The sequence below is a fragment of the Necator americanus genome, chromosome IV, assembly GCF_031761385.1.
Source record: "Necator americanus strain Aroian chromosome IV, whole genome shotgun sequence".
Taxonomy (NCBI): domain Eukaryota; kingdom Metazoa; phylum Nematoda; class Chromadorea; order Rhabditida; family Ancylostomatidae; genus Necator; species Necator americanus.
The window spans coordinates 18,637,473-18,660,330 of NC_087374.1; the positions used below are offsets into that span (position 1 = coordinate 18,637,473).

The following is a 22,858-nucleotide window of genomic DNA, read 5'->3' on the forward strand; positions in this document are numbered from 1 at the left end:
AGGAAGATGTTTCAGGAATTTTGTACTTTGGTACAGTTACGCTGTCATTTTTGAATACACCAGAAGTCAGAATACTCAGCGTTTCCTTCATTAATTTTATTATTCATCAGGGTGAAAGTGATTTTTCCATATTTTCTGAGGAAAATTTTACTGCGCATTGAGTTATGCTTCTGAGGAATGGAGAAATAACAAGAGTTATTCAGTAATAGTGACTTGGGTTTTTCTCGTGGAACAACAGTGAGATTATTGTAATTTACTGAAGTTGCACCTATTGTCCAGTTTATTTGTCTCCTGTGAAAAATGTCGACTTTTTCCGGCATTTTTCCTTTGGGCTTAGCGGTAGTTCTGTGGTGCAATGTCGGATTTAAAGGATTAAAAAATTTCGCTGATGGTGATTCAGAAAAGTTGGAAACGAACCGGTTCTCTTGCGTAGGTTGTACATTGACGAAGAGGTGCTAAACATTTGTGATCACTGCCAATTTGCTGCCGGTCCCGCGTAATTTTCAGTTCTAGTCAATGTTTTTGATGGTTTTTAGATACTGGAATGTTATAAACATTTATCAACTAAACATTTATGCTCGTCAGATACTCCTAATTGTTATATATATATATATATATATATATATATATATATATATATATATAAAGAGGTGTTTTTTCGTTCTGGAACATCAGAATTCACACTGAAGTTCCACTAGTGTCCTTTCCTTTCAAAACGGATACATTCAATTTTCAAATCACCTCTAAATTTTCTAGAACTTGAAACATTTTTCATCTATTCTTTTCTGCAGTTTTTTTTTTTACTTCTTCAAAGTATTATTCGCTTTTTTTTACGAGTACCCTTACGGAAAATTTTATCTCCAGGTATATGATTAAGAATTGACCCATATTCCTTTCACCAGGTTAAGAGAATCTTTCTAAAAGTAGTTGTTTCGATCTTTTTTGTTCTGTTGTAGTAACTATTATTTGGCGGCTTTCGACGAAAGTGAAAGTGCGAAATACTATTTACCGCTATTTTCAGCTTCTTCTCAGTCTACCTGTATTCCTTCTGCTTCGCTTGAGCATTCGAGAAACGTGCGTTAATTCTCAATTTTCTTCTTTTGTGAAGACCTGAAATTACCTTTTAATTCGAAAATTCTGTTTTAAATTAAATTTAAACCAGAACGAAATGAAGTCAGCTGGATTATTTTTTCTCTTTCAAGTAGTTGTTACGGCTGCTTCCATCAAACAGATTGCAATTTTACTGTTTTCGATGGAGATATCACTATATATTCGCAACTTTTTACCGCCAATACCTTTTTATACGTGACAGTTACCGAAATGATTATCTTCTGTATTCAGTTTCTACGATTCGTTAAGTGAACACGAACGAGCTCGACGCATTCACAACTACGGGACGTTTCACGGTGATCCGACCGTGTTACCGAGAAGTCCAGCCGGAGTAAACTTTATTTAAATGTAGGATATGTGCACTTTACCGCATTGATAGTTTACAGACCGACGTAGCCGCCGATTTCGTTCATTGGCTGTCGAAGCAGATCACCAAGTGTTCGATATTCTTTGTAGCTCTAGTACTGTTGCTAGTGGCCTGTCAGTCGAATCCAGTACTGTATACGATAGGATTCTTCTGCATATGGTCGCTATTGGTTGTATACTTTAAGGTGAGTGTCACCTAAGTATAAATGTTGTAACTAAGAGGTAGAATTCGTGAAAAGGGTGAGTACAAATGGAGCAGAAGGTGTTTAAGTGCTGCTCGTTTCGGAAAAATTGTTACTGAATTCTTCTTGCTTTCCTTTATCTCGTTTTCGTTCCATTTTTGACCTGATCTCCAAGTTTTGCAAGGTTTCTCATTTTTGTACTATTTAGAAGAATGTTATTATGCGACAATTAAGTGATCACGGAGATTCTTCTGTACGTATGATCGATACTGCAGCTACGCCTTGTAATTAGATCAGTTAGATTCACTAGCAGTGCTACTTTTTCTTGTAATTGTTGTATGCTTCTGAAGTATCAGTGTTATACTTCTGTAGTTAAAAAAATGTAATTGAAGTGTAAATGCACTTCATGTTGGAATACTTTTTCGAAAAGTTTTCGATACGATAAGACTCTAAGCAATATTACCATATTCTACTACTGAGGCTGGACGTAGATGCCATGACTAATTTTTGTTTGCAGTTGGTTTTTCTTATGTAGGGTCCAGCACTATCGGTCATGAATACTCGTTGAAATGTACGCGCAGTCGGTTAGAGACGACGAAAACGAGAGAATACACACGAGATTTGCCACGGCGGATCGTATTTGCACACTTGCTGCGATACAGCTCTTGATATGCCATTTAAAATTCTGTAGGGATTCTAGAACTGATTTTGAGAAATTGCTGTGGGTGCAGCTTCTGTGTGTTAACTCTCTTTTCTTCAAATCTGATTGAGCTAAACGATTTTTTTTCTAGCGAAGATATCATTTGATTTTTTGGCTATTTGTGCGCTTCGGGAGAGAACTTCAGGGAAAAATCGTTTGTTAATCACTGTTTGAATTCAAAGCCTACCGATCATCTCGAATTTGCATTTCTTATGATCTTAGCGTCTTTGCCTAGATATCGACATTTTAAATCCATATTCGCTAACTTGATTATTCTCAATCTAAATTTTGTTTTTTGAAGAAGTGCTACGTCTTCTCACAAAAGATTTCGTTGCTTTATCGATTAGAGTGGTCAATGTTTACTTTTTCAGAAAAAAAAACCAGATTTCACCATTTCAGACCAGTTTTGGATTCTTCTGCCGAATCGCTTACCCGTTCTGGTTAAGCTTGATCATCTATACCTCGGTGGTGATAATCTCATTATACGTCTACCAATTCCCAGACGTAGGTTTGCTTGCTCTTTATGCACAGTAGTAGATCGATTTTTGTGAGCACACAGACCGCAGTAGCGCGTATTTACTTTATCTTCGTTAAATAACGTTATCTATGGTGCCATCTAGAACAAGGCTTTGTTGTTGGCATAACCTGTTTTCTAAGCGGTGGTGTTACTGAGTTCTTCTCCTAGTCACGTGTGTTCGGCCTGCTTTTTTGCGTGATTTTCCTCTTCAGACTAGCAGATTTTAGTTCCCTGACGTTTGGACGAAGTGGACGGGATTAGACAAGAAGTGGAATGACGACATTGGATTGATCAATTACAGCAACGCTGGAAAATCGGGGTGAGTTAAGGGTTTCAGAGAAATCTTTCTGAGGATGGAAGACGTTTTCATCGGAAAATTCTCCGTCTCTTCTTTGTTTGGTCGTTTAGTTCAGACTGTTAATATCGCTTTTTAAATCTCTTTTCTTGGAACTTTCAATCAAATATTTTGAAAAGAGCGTGTGAGTTTTGTAATCACAAAATGTTTCTTTTTTTTTGCTGTCGTTCTTGAGAATTCTGTAATCTAAAGGCATTTTTGTTTTAGCATTATTTTCGAAAATCTTACCTCTTCCGTCGAAACAGTAGATTTTTATGGAATAGTTTTCTTATTATCTTCGCCCTATTGTTATTTTAACTAGTTCAACTAGGTTTAATTTCAAGTAATTCATGACGTTTTTGCAGAAGAGTTGGGACGATTTAGATTCTTCTTAAATTAAGTACTATTTGAATTTTTGCATGTTTCTTCACATTTTTGCACGCTTTGATCTCATGTAATTCCATTTTAAAATAGGATATCATATATATAAGTACGGTTACTGGTAGTTTTTCGATTCAAATTTTTTCAGAACGCTTTTTGTCCGACTATTCACACCCATTTCCTTGTTCGTGGTTGCAATGCTTCAGCTAAAATTCTTTCATGAACCCTGGATGGCAATGGTTCGCAGACTTCCCAACGAGCAAGCTCAGCAAGGTGACGCAAGCACATCACGTGAGTATTTCTTGTGAATACTTTTCTTCTTCAATGTTCTTCGCTACGTTTGATTTGGAAGGGGTTTTACTGAGGGTTTGTGTAAGTTACGTAGAAGTATGTTGTAGAAGTGTGGCGCAGTGGTGAGACGTTCCGCAGCATTTAATTCAATTCGGGTTGGTTGTTTGGCTTGTTTGGTTCACCCTTGGCCAACCAAGCTTTTCATTCTTACGTGTTCGACAAATCAGCACGCACATAGGAGGGACGTTGCTTATTGCGTCGGTTTGCATCCGCAGGTTACTGGCTAGACCGCATACGACAATTCTGATTTGAAAGCTCGTTGGTGCGTCTTAAGCTAAATGATGATCGTCAAACGCTCTAGGCTTTATTTTTTATGAGACCGATTTTATGTTGTTGTTAGGCAGAAAGGTGCAACCATTAGAGATTTTGACTATTTTCGTAGAACACTGAACGATGACCACGTTTCGTTGATTCTATTCAGTTGGTGTTCACAATTCAGATGTGGTAGAGAATTGTTCACGTTAACGGTTTAGTTCAGTCAGTTCGGATGGCGAGAACAGATGAGTGAAGCATATCTTTGGGTACTCGAATCTACGAAAGTTACAGTGATCGTTCACTTTCTTATCCGAGAAATATGCAAAAAGGGGAAGAAAGCAGCTCCCTGCCTAAATTTTATAGTGATTTTGTAACGCAGTAGTTTTTCCGCTTATTCTCGGAATACATGTATATTCAAAAATTGTTACTTCATCTTTCGTAACCATTGAGAGGGGCTTTCGCGTGAGTTATTTTGTTTCTGCCGATCACACTTACCGTATACTCATTCCGGGCGAGTGGGATTCAATTGGAAGTTGAACAGGGAGATATGTAGTGCTGGAGAGCTCCAATTCATTCAAGAAAGCAACTACTTGGTGTAGGCCAGTTCTCTGAAGAGGTTTGCAGCCGTTGTAGACCGTACACTACAGTATATTATTTTTTGTGCAGTTCTTTATTTGTTATGGTGTTCTAGTGTTTGATGACATAACTGTTCTATACAATGAAGCAAAGGCTAAAATGAGTAATCCTATTTTTCAAGAATTGATGTCAATATCGTGAAGGCAGCAATGGTTCATACCGAAATGTACGTGCACAAGAGTACAATTTTACTTTATATAATTATATTTTTTTTTTCCGTCTGCGACTGCACATGTTATTGCTATTATCATTAAAATCCAAAAAATAAAAGATTTTCCTAGACCACACAGGTTATAGCTTCAATCAGCTCCAATTCGGTTATTCTAGAAGAAAAAGTTGAAACATGGCAAAATCAAATTTAAAAAAAAACAAAAAAAAAACAACTGTAGTCCACATGTGGACTACATTGTCCCCAACGTGTGAAACTAAGGGTCTGTAGTTCTTATTATTGTTGCTAAGAATTCCATTAAAGGCATCACTCCACGAATCTGGAATGGTACGGATCTCTTTTGGAGTATTCGTTTACGGGACTGTAGATTATTGAGAGAAGGGTGATTCCGTTTATTTCTTCCTAATCGCCGTAGAAAACGGCCCCGAAGATACGGCTTCGAGCGTTCCGGCGCACTATTTCCTACAATGAGTTCGATTGGAGCGTGCCAGCCTTGTGCGCGCGCCGCATCTTCCGGGCCGTTTTTTACGGCAATTAGGAAGAAATGGATGGAATCACCCCAGTCTCTATAGTCTCCCATTCCGTATACGAATACTCCACCTGAAATCCGTACCACCTCAGATTCGTGGAGTGATGCCTTTAAACTACCGAGAACATAGAGTGCCGTTCAAGAAACGAACAAACTTCACGCGTAAACGATGCTTATTTCTCGGGAGAGCTATTTATTTGAGATAAAAAATTCGACGAAAACAAAGTTGTTCATCAGGCATAGTAACGATTAACTGCCCTAAAGATGGATCATAAAATGTCTGACTTTTTCTTAGCCATAGATGCTTGAACCTTTGAATGAAAATTTCTTCATAGCTATTTGTTACTATTCGTTGCATGTATCATGCAGAAACTGTGCGCAGGTTTTTGTATGGGACCATAGGTTCACCTATGGTTATCACATATAAGTGTTGAAGTAAATTACGAAAATTATGAGTAATATTCATCAAGTGTATTTAGTGTTGAAATGGTGGTTAATCTAAAGCTGCACTTACATCTAGTAGTACTGTAGTGACTCCTGTACAAAATGAAAACGACCATAATGTGAATAGTAAAACTCTGCGCTAACTTATGCCGAGCACATTTTCGTTGACTGTCTGCTGTGGATTTCTTTTGTCACTGTATCCGTTTACAACTGACGAGAATTTTCTTAATATTCTTTATTTGCTATATTAAAATAGTGTAGAGCTTAAGAAGTATGGAAAAGTTTAGAAATCTGTTTGAGATTTTTACAACGTCCAAAGAGAAACAACGACGAAAACTACGAATGAAATGATTATTTATACGGATTTGACCCTACATTATCCGACGTAGTATTTATGTGTTCATTTTTATTGCAGGAGAGTTAAAAATTTTGGAAATTTTTGCAAATACTAACCGTACATGCTGGATTTCCCAGCTTTCTTTATTCTCTTATTTTTATCCTCCGTCACTCCTTACTCTTTATTTTCACTATTACTTCTTATTCAATGTTACTGTTTGACGTTAGTTCGACTGAATCTTTCAACAGCAGTATCGAGATGCTTCAAACTAAGAGATTTTACTCAATCATTCAAATTTTCAAGAGATACGCTATGGGCTCTATACCAAGTGTTTTTGTGATATCATATCACCAGTGGAGACCATTTGAGCTCCGGTATGCCTGCATTCAAACAATTGGCGTATGTAAAAGCAATGATTTCTAGGACATATCAGCTGAATACAAACTGGTAGCGCCTCCTTATACACTTCTGTTTCTGTTGATTTTTTTTCTATTTTCGACACCGTAACTGAGTTGATCTTGCGAGCCTTTTATGTTTCAATTGCCCTTGTTTCAACGTCTGTTCATTGAAGAATTATACCGGTAAGCATAAGAAATCCGAAAAATCACAGCTTCCTTTAGCTGGCTATCTTAGCTTAAGTTTTTGTTTGAAAAGAAAGCTTGGTGGAAATGGAACGACGACTTTGTGTACCAAAAAATCGCTGTGTCCTTTGTCCAACTTCACGCCTCTGCTGCATTTGTCGTCCACGCATGCCGTTCACTTTTTGTGTCGATTAGCGAGCATATCGCACCAATTTTCCTCGCACTCTATGTTTTGATTATATCATGCGTTTTGAGAAAAAGCGATCACCATAATGGAGTGCAATCAAAATCGAATCAATGCAATCCGCGAAAGCTTCGGAAGCTCTCCGTTAGACAATCGATACGGTTCTAGGCGGTGCGTTGTTTGGGAGTTCGATCAGGAGTGTGTGCGTGGACGTTGTTTTTCATCATTTTCGTGATCAGGTTGCACGTTTAGTCGTACGGATTTGGTTTTGTATTGATAACAGATTTTCGATCTGTGAATTGTCCATAACGAAGTGGAGAAATTTGGAGTGCAACACTTTAATTCAGAATACTACTTCCTGCTTCGATAGCATTTTTGCTTATTTCCTCAAATTTTGTTGCGTAATTTTCACAAAGATCACCAGAATCCTTATGCTATGATGATAAGGCGCTTAGCGACGTTCCCATAGTCATTGATAGTCCGATCAGTATGGATTTAATCAGTTGTTATGCATCCAATTTGATTCCGTACGACGACGCTCTCGCTATCGACAGTTTGCGAGAGGCGGCCGATAGAATAAATTTCCGTTGGTCACTTTCCTGTACGTACAGTCCTCGCCTATCTCCATGTTCTTAGCTTATCCTAGGGATTTTCGTGATTTTGCCTCAAGACTCTTTTGTTTTCTATCTATTTCTATCTTCTATCTTTTGGAATGTTTCTAAAATATTCGATTCCCGTTATTTCTGGGTGGCAAATGATGCTATTCATACATTTTTTAAAATCTTTTTTTCCTTTGTTAGAAAAAACACTTTTTTCAAGTCATACTTATTCTTTAACGAGGACTTCTAGGAAAATGTCCTCTTAACTTTTCGTGAGTGCATTAATACGCGATTATGGGCGCGTTCTTAGTCCCACTTCAATTAGAATCGAACCTGGAAAAAAGGTGGACAGGTTTTCCCAGCAAGAACCTTAGTGAACACATTACATTACATTGGTTTCGTAATTTCTTCTAATCGAATAATGTTGGAAGTTCCAAGTTCATCGCTTGCTTTGAGTTTGCAATTCGTTGACTACAGGAACAACTAATATCTTAGCAGTTCTGCTGTTTTAGCTCTGGACCTTTTCGCAAATGTTTTTGAATCGTGCAAATCTGATGCAAAATTCATTCCCCTTTGGTCTTGTTTTGTTTTTGTCTAAATTCTTCTTCAATTCCGCATAGCCCTTACGAATGTTGTTTCATCTGAGCCGTGTCATTGTCCTACATGTAAAATAGGTCAATACTTTTTCCACTTCTCTTGAGTTTCCATCTCGATCCAGTATCTTTCTTCGAGATTTTGTATTATTTAATGGAACCCACCGATCAGTAATCGTTGTACTTTTGCTCTTTCCGTTAATAACAGAGTATTAGTATCGTTTTTTGTTTCCCACAAGGGCCATAATAGATTTTTCGGGTGACGGGGGAAAGTGCATTGCGAGTTGCTGGTGTTACATTACTCTTGACCCTAAATATTCGTCTAGTTATTGCGCTGGTAGCCAAAAATAATGTAATAAGAAAGAAGAGTTTGTCTACGAAGCGATGTTTGATTAGAGTTCGTCCTGTAAGTTTAGATTCCACAGAATTTTATGCTATGTACAGTTTAAACAGTGATAAGTACGTACGTTATGTACTTTCTACAATTTTATGCAGAAATGAAACCAAAGAAATAAAGCATTTCTCACAAAATACAGTACAATCCCTGTCATTTTCTCTTTTCTTCGCAGATTTCGTTTTTTCGTGAAATCCTGTTTTCACACAACTTGAACATTTCACTTGAAATCCCTTGAGTTATTGAGGTTCTACGGTGATTGATGAAAATCTCGCCGCAAGTATTTGTTCGAAGCTTATGAGGTCTCGAAATGTGGGTATTGTAACTGTTTTCCAGTTGCGTTGGCTGAAATCGGGGGAAAAATTCAAGATTTTGAGTGTCCATTAGATTTATTTTTATTTCCTAGAAATTTATTAAATTAGACAGCGCAAATCGACGCCTGTTTGAAGTGAAAATCAAGAAGTGCTAAGAATTGTTCCTTTTCACATATGTGTTACTAGGAACCCATTATTCCACTCGTAACCGTTGCTTCATGCAATCTTTCCCAGAGGCTTTTTTTTGTCAATTTTTTTAATGCTTGGCTACTATCTCAAGGTCAGATGCAGTTAAATGTGGTTGAAAAAGTTTGCAAATCATAACTATTTGCTTGGAATGGTCCTACATCCACTTACATTCACCAAATTTGAGGCTATCACACCTTTTGTTTGTTCAACTGTTAGCATGACTTGCAATTTATCTTTTTTTTTCTGAACGATTTTCTTCATATTCAATGCATTGCTTGTTCGCTGTTTTCGCATATTTCCCTTTCCAAAACCTGATTCGTTGTCAGCCGACCTATAAAAAATGTGTGTCACTGAAATTACTGTGCACCTAATTAATGGACAAATGCTAGGGACTGCAGAGAAACTTTGCTTTAAAAATAATTTTTGCAAAAGCTGTCCTCAACTCGGTCATTCCTCGTAGCTGTGATCAGCTGTTCTGACAAGTGCACGAATTCTTCACGCAACGAGTGACCTAATTTTTCTACCAGTAACAGTTGTGCCAGTTGTCCGAGTGACGTCGTGTGCTTTCGGCAGTTGAATTGGGCGGCGCTTTTAACAGAGTGAATGCTGCTGCCAAGTGTTGTAAACGCGCCATGATCGAGGCAAGGGGAACCCAGCTCATGCGTGGTACCACATGATCCATTTACTCCACTACAGTACCCTTTTCGTCCCTTAACAGCTCACTAATCGCGATGTATGCCGAACTTGTACATATTATTGACTACTATTTCCATCAACTCGTAGCTACTGCTAGACGTCGAAACGAAGCGAAAGCGTTGAAATCGTCGAATGCGAAGAAGTTGCTGACACAGAACGTTATGCGATCGTCGGCGATCAGCTCGGCTGACTCGGGCATCGATGACATGCCCTTCATAGACTTCGGCGACGATATAACAACTCCCATTATAACCGCCCGTCCGTTCGAGAGCTATGGACCGAGGAAGAAGCCATGGGGTGAGCATTCCGGGAATTTTATAGTGGATGATCTGATTTCTTTTCTCAATTATAGTGTATGGATTTGAAAGAAAGATAAGCAATTCGAATCTTCTGCGAAGAACTTGACGTAATGGTGTTGTAATTATTTAAGTATATGATGTAAACAGTAAATACTAAAAATCTAGTAGATTTTCTGTCTCTCTCATACAAACAGCGAAGTACCATTTTTGAAAAAAAAATCCGCTCTGCAACTTCTACCTTAAATGTTTTTGTTTTCACACTTGGACAGCCACCAATTTTCTTATCTTTTTTCTTATCCTCAGAGAATTATGATTACCCATGACTGCGTAACATTCATTGAACGAAATCAATTAGAGTTCAGTTACAATCAGATTTCAAACTTCTAGTCAGCCTCTTCTTGAATTGTCATATGTTTGTTTGATATCTTCTTGGATGCTTATAACAGAGCTGCACGAATTCAAAATTTTTCACAGTAGTACGTTAATAAGTAATCACATTAACGTTATGTCACAGTTTACTCTATATTGTTTGGAATGGTTTCTTTTAAAAGGTTGTATGATATGCAGAAATAAAACTAGATGTTTTTTTTTTTTTGGAAGTAAATAAGTAGGTTGAAATAATGGCATCATTTCTGACAAAGACTTTGTTAAGAATTGAACGTTTTGGCACGAAGAAAATGGCTATGTTTGCATTGAATTTCTTCGGAAATGACGAAAACTTGCTGACTTGCTGCTGCTCAGTTGTTGAAAATTGGAGGAGAAATCGATTTCACTTCTTTTTTTTCTTTCTTGGAACACTGAATCCTTGATTGTGAGTTTGCATTAGTTAAATTTTCCTTTCGGTAACTGATTCTGCTCAGAAAATGTTCTAGTTTCTTTCCTTTCCTTATCTTTTAGTTGAAGGAAAACAACACTGGCGATAATAAAAAGGGGGAAAGCGTAGCTTATATGTCCCGGACAAGTCTTTTCTTTTTCGGTGGCCAAATGCCAAGAATACATTCATTAATGCTGGATCGACAAGGTTTTGGCGATCTGAAACAAATAAATCCACAACTGAACTGAACCGTGTTCTACACTTCTAATCAATGTGCATGCTTCCTCTACGTATTCCAGACTTGCAGTTCGGTTGTGGATTTAACTGCTCTTTTTCTTCTACGCGCTTTTCTTTGGATTGGCTACCAGTTATGAGCAAAGCAAAACACTCCGTTGATGGTGTGTTTAAGGCTGATCAAAGAGTCTAATTCACTTCCTACATATATTCTCCCGCAGAAAATTGCTTTATAAATCCTAACTGCTTGCGTCTTCTAGGCTGATTTTTAATTAGTCGGGTACAATATTACCGATTCTATTGGCATTCTTAAAAACCTAATTGGATACGATGTGCGAGGGTTGCAAGGACTTTTTTTCAAATTATGGGATAAAATGCACGGCATTAAGTAGTTGTTTTTATCCTCCAGACGAACCTGCTACCAATTGATGGATCTCAGAAGTATGAAAGGGTTAGTTGGCACTAGTGTGGTTTTGAACAATCGATCGATCGTGCAGCCACAACCTTTTTCTGATTGTGCTGCACTCGCGTTTTGTTCAAATTAGTCTGGTATAGCACTGTCGATATTACATGCATTTTCAAAGCTTCTTCAAGAAAAATTTGTTTGCCATCTTTCTGTGTTCCCATATATAGCGTTTTTAATACTATGCTAAATTTCCTCTCAACAACTAATTGTGTTTATTCATTTATTTATTTATTTTACTACAAAAAAGGAAATGAACAGAGAAAAAAGCAGCACCCATACTTCTGTAACTAGTCGGTGTTTTTTCACACCCAGGTGTGTACATACATATGCGCTGGCGAATCACGTATCGATTACTATATGAGGATTTTATCGCTATGGTGAGAAAAAGTTATTTATTTGTTCCACGCGAATTCAAAGACTTTAAGGTTATTTCTTTGTTGCTTGCTTTCTTTCTTTTTCTGCTCAAAGGGCGGTACGTAGCAGCTGTCACTTCGTATGAAAACGTTGTGAGATCCGCTGATCCATCGGGTCATCAATCTCATTCCTGGCATCGTTGCTGCTCTAAAGTGTTGTGTACATAAAACAATGAGTCATCGTTGAGTAACTGTTTGGTTGTTGTGGAGGACAAAAGTATTCGTAATAAGTTCGAATCACTACTTGTAGCTGGGAAGTTGATGCAGCATGGTTAAAAACGGCACAGCTTACAACTTTAGCAGCAAATAAGACTATTTCTTCGGAAGGTTTCAGAGCAAACCCTTCATATAAGGGGATTTTTCGAGTGTTCAGAAAGGCCATCAGAGTGCTACTTCCTGAGGATGCCCCTTTCCCTGGTTTTCTTGAAATCAAGGTGTACCTACTGGTCTGATGACTGACTATATGTACGGCATAAATATATTGAGTAAATACGTAGCGCTCATTTGCATAAACCTTAAGGATTGAAGTTGGTCGAGCATACGATAACTAACTGTTACCAATGCACCAAACAGGGACCAAACAAATCAGTATTCCTCATAGATGAAGGGGAGCAGTTTTCGTGCTGCAGGTTGCTTGTGGACAGCCAGTGTACTCATATTAAAGAAGAAGGGTTTACGTTATTGTGGTTTCGATGGAATTTGTAGAAATATCCGGGGGTAGTTTAAAAAAGGTGTGGCATGCCACGAATATATCCGATCAGCAGGTGATTTTACCCATGCTTGTGATCTGCCTATGCCAATATTTGATTCTTACTTATCATCTAATGTTGGTATTGTAAAATTTTGAATTACTTCTCACAAGAAATCTAGAAAACAGCTGAAGGACTTCTTTTTGATGTTTATAATGGATGTTGGTGAAGGAATGGGACACCGCAGATATTTTTCTGTCTTTTTTTTATTTTTTATTTTTTTTTCTAAAGTATCCTTATGTGAAATTGTAGTTTTTTCAGAAGCAACATTGTCCGCAAAAATAGTTCGTTGGGGGAACGACGCTATCGATTTGACATGGCGATTTACAGAAGTTCATATTGCGAAAATAGTATTCATTGTTGTTGCAGTATTTGCAGCAAAAAATGTAGGTTTCTTATCACTTTTGTTTCCTTCTACTTGACCAAATCTTCATTTTTTTGTCTGCACTTTATTTTATTTTTGTTTTTTCTGCAAAAACTTTCCTATCTTGACATCTCTTAGCAACGCTTTTACTGATTGGCTAAATTCAGCTCGCTACAGTACTTTTTTGCCAATAGTTTGGGTTGCACCAGGTGCCAGCTCCTTAAAGATTCGATAGTTCCCTTCACACCAACCAATTCTAAATTCATAGACTTTTCGACGAATTTCTTCCTGGGAAAATTCTCAGTTTTGATGTAAAATAGCTTTTTTTTGCTGTGGATCAATTCCTCGACAAAGCTCTCCATGAAACTGCTGGTTTGAACAAGGATGTTGATATCCAACTTTACACAAAGATTGACAAATTGCAATAACTAAACAGGTGCCATAATGATAAAAAAAATAGATTCAAAGTACCCACTTTGATTCATCGATGAGAATGAGGATGACGTTGTTAGATGGGCTTTCTTATGAGAGATGGACCTGGTAGTTGTAACTGGGGTAAAGAACACCTATTTTGGGAGTTCCTAACAATATTTACATAGGTTCTTTTTCGACTTCGCTGCAATGCGTTATTTATTTGGTTGCCTAAAATGTTCGAACTACTTTTTTTTTGTCGGAGATACTGTTGACTCGACAGAAGTCTTTTTTGGTGCCAAAATCGAGATTGATTCGGTCGAGTTTGAGGAGTTTTCGAAAAAAAAAAGATCCTAGAGATGTTTCTGCAAGAAGGAATAAGAGGTAGCTGAGTCCAAGCTGTTACATATTCGTTTAAAAGTAAGTGATATATTCTGCGCATATTTTAATATTCGAGAACTCTTGCGGATCGGTTATTTATGTGATCGAATATTCCCCGAATTTTTTTTTTGCAAGAATTCTCAAACGGGCGAGTAGAATCTGCGTATACCCAAAAAGCTAAAGATGGTAGTTGTTTAGGAGCTTTTTTTTCGTCAGCGTGTACCTGGAATACATATTTCGATATTCAGATATGTGCTTTATACGTTCCTTTGGTAATACTGGTCAGTTTGGCGCTATTGCTGCCATCAGCTGTGTCAAGTGTGCTCAGTTTAATTATGTGCGCTTATTTATGTGTTGTTGCTGTTCTAAAGATGATTTATCAGGTCGGTATTCTTTTTTTGCATCTATTTATTTAAATTTTTCTCATAAACTTTTATTCTGTGTTTTTATTACTCTATCCTATTTGATCCCTTTTTTATTTGGTCCTATTTGCGCCACTTCGGTAAGACCATCGTTAACTATGTTTTGAGTACTCGTAGGATTAGGGTTGGATTAGAAATGTGTGCGTATTTCCATAATTTTTGAGATATATTCTTTTAGTTGAGTCACTTCCCGGATTTGAGTTTTGTAAATAATGGTGAGGTATGTAACGCGACGAAAACATTCCCCGAATGGGTTGGAATCAAAAAAGAAACTGACACATGGCAGCTATTGGGCGTATGTTTCACTCATTATTTTATTTTGTTTTACTAGTGGAATTTATTAATAAACTAATTTTTCCAAAATTAATTTAGGGAATGATTGTGGCGATAATTGTCTTGGCACTACAATCCGTTATCGTTTACCGACAACGACATTATCGGCGAATGCATGGTATTCCGGAGTCGACCTCGGTAATTATCGGTTCTTCCTTGAAAACATTTTTGGTATTTAACAATACTCGCTGTTTTCTATTCGTAATCTTACCATTGGCCCATCTGTCAAAGTGCTTTTGAGCGGAAACCTGGGACTAAAGTAGTTACATTTCTCTGCTCTTTTCTATTGAAAAACATCTAACTGCAAGTTCCAGTGAAAAGTTCTGTTTTCTGTGTTAACGTCTGATTGGATTCATGGGATTATTGGAGACGAATTTCAGGATCGTGTGTTCCCTTCGTTCAACATAGATGAATTTGACCACAGTTTAGTACATTGCATGAAGTTTATCGTTGACTTCAGTTTTTACAAGTTCGGCTTCGAAGTTAGTTTTTTTTTTCCATTTTATTGCCTCTTACCACATTTAATGTAGGTAGGAGAAATGATGAGGACCACTTCTTCCGTTTCTTGTTGTATTTTTCCCATTGTATTGGCTGAACTGGCAAATCAGTGTGCCTTTTGTGTTTTCGGATCGGTTTTACTTTGTGCACACTAACAAGATTGAGGATTTGTGGTTTTTACGTTAGTCATGTAAGTACTGACACAGCTGACAATAAACTGCAGATACAAAGCTCCAGAAATCATGAATGCGTTGAATTTTGATTTGTTTGTTTACTGAAGATAGAATATAATGTAAGAAAGATTAAAAGAATTAAGTTCGGCGTGTCAACCCACTTGGGATGCGCCAACGCGTTTTGCTGCTATTCGTAATCGTTGATGTTTTGGAACGCATGTTATGCTTTACAATGAGTTGTTGTAGTCAACCATTGTATCAAGTCAGTGTTTTTATTCTCCTAGACAAATCTGGCACTTATTTATCGACCCCGGCGGGATGAAGGGCTTGATTGGCACCAAGGCGGTCTCGAACCATTGACCGTGCGGCTGCAGTAGACCTCTAACTGGATGCGCTACGCTGCTCAAAATATGCGTCTACTGCACATTTTAATAATATCGTTTCGGCACTTCTCTGGATTATTTTTAATTACCACTTTTCAAAAATGTTCTCTTTCTAGACTAGTGTAATTATGATGGCGATAAATGCCTGGGTGCGTATGGATATGCTAGCTGCTGTGATTTGCATTTGGTTGGGCATTTTCGTGTTGAACAAGAGGTAAAACAGGCTGTTTTCGAAGAACTAGTAAAATTAACGCAATTTATGGGCAATTTTTAGGTCGGTCTGTCGCAAATTATGGTACATTTTCGTAATCTACTTAGCGGTACTGCTTCCGTTACAATACGTGATCTATGTAGGATTACCAGAAGATAGTTGCCTAGGTAGTTTTTTCTTTGCCATTCTTAGCTCTTGCCTTCTTTTAGTTATGCGTACTGATTGGTTTTTAGCTTATCCATGGGACCACATTTTTGGCGATTCAAGCAGCTCAACCAAGAACGTTAACTTCGACATCTGGATGGGTCTGTCAAACTATGCTGTGAATTGGCCTGCCGAGAACCTAATTGCCGACTTCCTCCTTTTGCTAGTGGCGTCATGTCAGGTACAGTTGGAAAAATCCACGAGATTTTCTGGTGTAATTAATGGAAATAATTTCCAATTTTTTTCCTCAATGTAATGTTTTCGTTCGTTTGCTTCTGAACTGCTGATGATTCAATCTGAAGCAACACGTACGGACCTATGACTTTGTGGTTTGGCAGTAGTGTCTGTGTTGTATAAGCGTCGAAAAACATTTATTTACTTATTAATTATCCACAGATTTTTCATTTTCTATAATATCATCCCCAATATTTTTTCTCACTTGCATTCTTTTTCTTTTCTAGTTCAGACGTATTTGGGATTAAAACAATCGGTTAATGGCACGTCAATTTCATCTCACTTTTTTTTTGCAAGATTATGCAAATGGGTTAAAGAGTAGCGAGGAGGAAATGCCTAAGGAATTTTGGATGAAAAAGGCGATGCAACGTGTCCTCGTTGATTCAACAGTTACGGACGCTTTGTCACGTCCGTAACTGTTGAATTACACACCCATTTTAGTTGACAGTCTTCCGGAACGAGGGCGTTGACAATGACAGCATATTTGTCAACGAAGACTACCACCTGAAACCAAACAATCCACGCTACGATTTTATTGCAACGCAGAGGTGAGCGTTGATTCATCTCCCTGGCTTATCATCACGATAGGGGTTTATCTAGGAGTTTCGTCGATTTCATCAAAATCGCAGTGTTCCACTATGGACATTGGATAACGCTGATAATGACGTTGATAGCCGGTATAGGAGGCACATCCTTGTTCGCGCTAGGTGAGTCTGATTTCCAGAAATTTTCTATGTATTCCTTCGAATTGCCGACGATTTACCACGCTTTTGGCCACTAGTATCAAAAAAGTTGGTGCTGAATCTTGAGTGTTTTTGCATCTTATTTTTCTCTTCAGGGTACATTATGCTCACATTCTGGATACTGTGGCAAGGAAATAATCTCTACGTGATGAATGCCCGAACAAATAGCTTCAAAAGCACGTTGGCGAAATGGAAAACGTTACTGTCATACACAGTTTTTTGCATGTTCTGCAAAGTAGCTTTGCAGGTGGGCGCAAAAATTCTTGCTATTGTCCTGAAAACTGTCTCTCCTACTAATTAGTTTTGATTTCTTGTAGCTTGTCGGTTGCGTTTTTCTCGAGTGGTTCTTTGATGGTAGTGGCGTACATAGGTCTATGAGATGTACCATTAGACAACTCTTCAGGTGAATGGCAAACCGGTGGTATAACTAGAAACTGACTGACTCGTTGTAAATTTCAGTATTGTCTGTGTGAATACTGTTATGCAAGCCCGAAAAGATGCTGGAGCAGGACCTCTTTTCCCTCATGGTAAGCCAAAAACTGTAAGATTTTTTCCTTCACTAGATTTGAGTGAATTGATTGCTTTCTTTTCCAGAAACCGATCTGGATCGCACATGTTCGGTAGTACAACAGGAGGCTCAAATAGGATTCGATGCGGTCGCGCTAGCATTTTTAGTGTTCCAAATAAGAATCTTCCACTCGTGGTTCTTCCAGCATTGCATGGTTGAATATCGATCAGAGATCATCCTAGCAAATAGGTTTGTTCCAGTTGAAATCAGCAGTTTTTTCTTCGCTGATTTATTGACGGTTAAATACCTCGTAATAGTTCTGGAAGTATTCACTGCGTGAGTGCGAGTGCACTAAGTTCGGCTTTTGAAGTGTGTTAATACTGTTTATTGTCTGTCTTGCTTATACTATGTGTATTTTGACATCTATCCTCCTAATTCGTGTATTAATTAAATTTCTGTACATCATGGGGAAAATGAGAGGGGCTTGGTCGGGTAATTACATCTTCGCCGTTGGCATGCTCACTTTTCGGAAGCGTTTGATTAAGTTGATACTGTAAATCAATTGGAGTTAGTGTGCTCTGACACTGGATCCGACACTAACTACTTCATTCATATTACTACTCGTTAGATATTTTCTCTTCAAAGCTTTGTTCTAGTCTCTTTTTCAACTTTTTTATTCTAGAATTTATCACTGTATACATTGTGCATCATTGGTCGTATCGTTTTTTTAGAGGAGCGGTACTCAAGAACCAACTTATCGAAAAAGAGATGAAGGAGCAAAATGAGCAGCAATCGGCAGAGTTTGATGAGATTCGCAAAAGAACAGCGGCAATACGTGAGAGGTAAGGATTAGAAGATGTTTTCGTATGGTTTTGCGGACTAATTTTTTTTTCACTTTTTTCATCCTTATTCTTCGTTATTCTTTAGATACAATAAGCAAATGGAAAAGGGAGAATACATCTTTGACCCACAAACATATGGTCAAGGTAAGAAGAGTTCTTGGGATGAGTTTTTATTATTATTTATTTTAACGAATTTTGTCTTGCCCTTTTCTCTTTGGGATTTTGTTTTGTTTCCTTAGATGCAGACCCGTCAGCTTTTGAACGTGTTAGAGTATTGTGATTTCAAATTTTGATTTATTCGAAAGACTTCGAACTTACGTTTTTATGCAAGTGTTTACCTTGCAAAGTTTTCTCTCGGCTTTTGACTTACATATGACGAGTTCTATGACATTCACACAACAGACATGATGGGTTTAATTTTATGTGGAGTTTGCTTTTATGCTCTTTTTGGGGTCGTTCTAGTTCTCGCGGATTCCTAATCTTGTTTTTGATTGATAACATCCAGACGAATTTCTACTATATTTGTGAAGTGTTTTGGTGTTGGTGGCAATTGACATGACGCTGTCTGTAAAGAGAAACATGTTTATTGTCGTGGCAGCCTATCACACCTACGATGATGAAGACGAAGTGGACGATGAGGAGTTTTTCCATTTCTACTACGATGCGCCTCGGAAAAGCGACGAAATGGCAGTGGAAAAGACGTCACCGCTCGGTTCGGTGCCCTGACAATTGAGCCAGCTTAGCGCCGCTTTCGATGCCGATACATGGCGAAAGTGCTACCACCGTCCTCTAGTGCGGACTACAACGTCATGCCTGAAATTGACGAGTTTGAAATATTGGGAGTCGCAATAATGCATGATAGGACTACTTTTTTTAAGTGTTATCTGGCGTTATTTATGTTTTCAAATGCTCCGCAAATTATGCAAATTTCTCAAAAAAAAATTGGAAGTTTGACTTATAATAAGAACGATACCAACGTTGTTAAAAAGAGTATTTCTGCTTTGTTTTAGGTGCAGCAAGTTGCAGCTTGTCCACTCCCATATTAGGTATAACTTTCGACCGAAAAGGGGTGGAAGCGCTTTCGACATGGATGCGGTGGCTCACGTCGCATTATCATTGGGGAATCCTAGGGAAATCTCAAAAGCAAACTTCATTTTTGACTTTGAAAAAAATCCTTGATGATAATCGGCTGTGGGCTTCGATTCAACCCTAGCTCACATTTCAAAACACTCATCCCACTTTCGTCGTGATTTTCGCCTCTTCACGGACCACTTGGTCCGTCTCCGCACGCCTTGATTCGTTGTGGCTGTTAATCGCTAATTTGGTTTTGTCTTCCATACGACTATCCAGATTTCGTTCAGATTTCTGCAACTAACTATTTCAGGCCTAACAGCACGTCATTTCGTTTCTGCAGCTCCATGTGAATATCCGATAGATAATTCCTGCATTTTCCAGCGAAACGAGCTGGCGACTACTATATGTTTGACTATGACCCCTCCACGGATGAGCTGGTAAAGCCGGTGGAAAGTTTCGTGCCAGAAGTGACTCCGGGAGCGACCAAATTCGAAAAATTGGATCCGGGACAGGTGTGTTTTTTTTACATAGTTGTTTTGACGTTTGTTTTTATTCTTTGTAACGTTTTCCACTTTTTCACTGCATTCGTTTTGTTTTCGCTTCATATTTTACTGCTCACGCCCACCATGTTTTCCCCTCGAAATTTTTGGCAGTATGAGTGAAAAATATGTGTTATTCGTAGTGGATATAAACATTATTACGTATCCTTGATCCTGCCTTCTTTTTTGAATGATTTGCAATGTACACTTGCTCTAACAGATCAGAATCCACGAAAATGTCGTTTGGTCTTACTTCCGTGGATGTTGTCTTTTCCAAATTAGATATTTTCACGACATCATATAGCACAGAATTATACAGTCCACGCCCACTATTCAAAGCTCTTTTATGAAGGTGGTGCTCTCGTTAAATAATTCATGCAAATACAAAACCTCTCCCACCGTTGAGCAATGATTATTTACCTCGAAGGTCCAGTTTACGTTTCTCTCATGTTTTGATAGGGTAAACTATATATACGACTAAATATTCTTTTCATGTTTGTGATACGAACTTCTATTGGGTTGCTCAGAATACTTCATTCAACCATACTCTCTTTTTCATTTTTATTAATAAGATTATTTTGTCGTTTTTTCCACGCTCCTATCATGTACGCTGTGAATAATTCTTCTTTTCTTCTTCCTAGCGTTTGTCCCCCGTTGTTGCAGGGTCCCCCTTTCTGCTTCTTGTCTTCCATTTAGTCCAATCCATTGCATCAGCCAAGCACACAAACGCACATCTATCATATCCCGCTTCACACGGTCCGACCAGCCTCAGGCCTGAAACGTCGAGCTTCAGAACGGTTTTGGCAACAGAATTTTGCTCTCGTCGTAAGATGTGACCAAACCATCTCACTCGCGCCTCTTTCATCCTTTCAGTTATCGGGACGACGCCGAAGATGGAGCTTACAGTGCCGTTGGATACATTGCCTTTTAGCGTTACACTTATCGTCTACCTCAACATCCGCATCTCCATAGCGTGCAACACTCTTTCCAAGGCTGTCGTCGTCGGCCAACACTCGCATCCGTAAAGGGCAACAGCAGACACAACCGTCCTGTAGATCTTCTACTTCAGTCAAACAGGGACTTTCCTGTCGCACAGTACGCCCGTTGCCATTTTCCACTTCCACTCCGCACTAACACGTGCTTGACCTTCTTGATCAATGTCGCCTGTGAAAGTCACTTTGGATCCAAGGTTCCTTGAAACAGTCCACTCTGTTTAATTAGGGGCTGGCGATACGAATTGGATCATCCTCTATCCTTGGTCCGCACTCCATGTACTCAGTTTTTGATACATTAAGGCGCAGGAGGTAGTACGGCGATTCCGGTGCAGGGCTGCTAGCTTGCTAGTGCGACAAGCCGACCGAGGACAACACCCACGTCGCGTCATACTGCTAAGCTGTGAATAATTGTTTTTTTATATTTCAGTTGGTATATGCTGCAACAGGACATGATTTGGATCTAGCAAAGACACTCGAACAAGTCAAAGAAGCGGAGAAAATTAAGAGTAATGAAGGACGAATGATCGAGGCAATGAGTAGAGAACATCCCATGCAACCGGTACATTTGTTTTCCTCTTTCCTTTTTTTCTGTCCAAATTGCTGTTTCTTCTTATTTTTGCAATTTCTTCATGTTTTTGTTGGTTTTTTGCATCGGCTTCATTTGTTCTATTTAGGAAGTTGTTTTTTTTTCTCCTTCTTCTTTAACGTAATCTCCAGAGATTACCGTCATTTCATAAAGCTTAGAGTAAATCATGTAATAAGTGCTAAGTCCTCCTGAAATGAATTTACATGAACGAAAGACGATGTTATTCAGGATACGCCAATGGAAACAGCAATAGAGCCTTCGCTGAAAACTGAAAAACCTCAAGGTGATTTCCAAACAGTTTATCAGCTGGCCGTTGTTTATCTTAGTTTACTTCATTTCGTTTCATTCATTTATCTGGCGATAACTTGTAATTTTCTTTCAAAAATCAGGACTTTTAGAGTCAAAGATATCTGCGTTCGTGAAGTTTGCGCTAAAAATGGTGGTGAATGCGATAGAAATGCTAAGTGCCTACCTAAACAGGCTGTCCAGAGAGCACCGATATGTAGCGTATGTCCTAAATAAAGAGAAGGAGAAACTGAAGGAGGGCCACAGTGAGGTGGGTTGCGCCAGTTTTGCATTGTTTGTATTGAAAATTTATTAAGTCTGACTTTTAGTCCCTCTCGGATACATCCAGGAGATTAACAGAGTTGCGAAAAAGGATGAATATGACGAATTTGTTACTAGTACAGAGCGAAGGCGATATTCAGAGGTGAGCTAATTGAAAGTTTTCTTTCTAAAAATTGAAATCTAGGATTCACTTATTATACATCTCAGGAATCCCACTCCCACTTTTTTTATTTACTACTTAACTACTTCCATCTCATTTCTAACCAAGTTTTTGCCGCTGTCCTGCTAAAATGATTCTTTCAATTAAATTTATTATATGTAAAAGAGCGCTTGCTTACTACAAGCTGAATTTTTAGAGACACTTGTCAAATAGATGCTGCTCTCATGCAGATTATTTGCGGGTATGTTGCCAATTCCACAGCAAACGCGCTTCAAGTGAATTTTTTCAAGCATTTCGCTTAAGTTTGATGATGCTAATATAATGTCGACCTAAAGAAAGTTTCTCTTAACTTCTGGAGTTCTGTGGATGTTGATGAGTCCCTATGTTAACCGAG

General features: G+C 38.3%; 1 protein-coding gene across 2 annotated transcripts in view; it reads left to right on the forward strand.

Moving 5' to 3' along the window:
* The window catches only part of RB195_001816 (uncharacterized protein), a gene marked incomplete at both ends in the record, with an annotated part of 52,401 nt that overhangs the window by 21,554 nt on the left and 7,989 nt on the right, over positions 1-22,858 (forward strand). For both annotated transcript variants that reach the window (XM_064198771.1, XM_064198770.1), the window contains 27 exons: positions 1,022-1,074; positions 1,342-1,441; positions 1,497-1,661; positions 2,758-2,862; positions 3,103-3,194; positions 3,739-3,881; positions 13,098-13,222; positions 14,241-14,375; positions 14,593-14,709; positions 14,787-14,885; positions 15,128-15,229; positions 15,918-16,015; positions 16,076-16,179; positions 16,246-16,397; positions 16,892-16,998; positions 17,051-17,157; positions 17,289-17,440; positions 17,511-17,596; positions 17,653-17,720; positions 17,788-17,950; positions 18,433-18,543; positions 18,629-18,687; positions 19,999-20,129; positions 21,579-21,710; positions 21,966-22,020; positions 22,136-22,293; positions 22,352-22,446. In XM_064198771.1, coding sequence (XP_064054651.1) covers positions 1,022-1,074; positions 1,342-1,441; positions 1,497-1,661; positions 2,758-2,862; positions 3,103-3,194; positions 3,739-3,881; positions 13,098-13,222; positions 14,241-14,375; positions 14,593-14,709; positions 14,787-14,885; positions 15,128-15,229; positions 15,918-16,015; positions 16,076-16,179; positions 16,246-16,397; positions 16,892-16,998; positions 17,051-17,157; positions 17,289-17,440; positions 17,511-17,596; positions 17,653-17,720; positions 17,788-17,950; positions 18,433-18,543; positions 18,629-18,687; positions 19,999-20,129; positions 21,579-21,710; positions 21,966-22,020; positions 22,136-22,293; positions 22,352-22,446 — 3,014 coding nt within the window. The remainder of the gene's footprint in view (positions 1-1,021; positions 1,075-1,341; positions 1,442-1,496; positions 1,662-2,757; positions 2,863-3,102; positions 3,195-3,738; positions 3,882-13,097; positions 13,223-14,240; positions 14,376-14,592; positions 14,710-14,786; positions 14,886-15,127; positions 15,230-15,917; positions 16,016-16,075; positions 16,180-16,245; positions 16,398-16,891; positions 16,999-17,050; positions 17,158-17,288; positions 17,441-17,510; positions 17,597-17,652; positions 17,721-17,787; positions 17,951-18,432; positions 18,544-18,628; positions 18,688-19,998; positions 20,130-21,578; positions 21,711-21,965; positions 22,021-22,135; positions 22,294-22,351; positions 22,447-22,858) is intronic.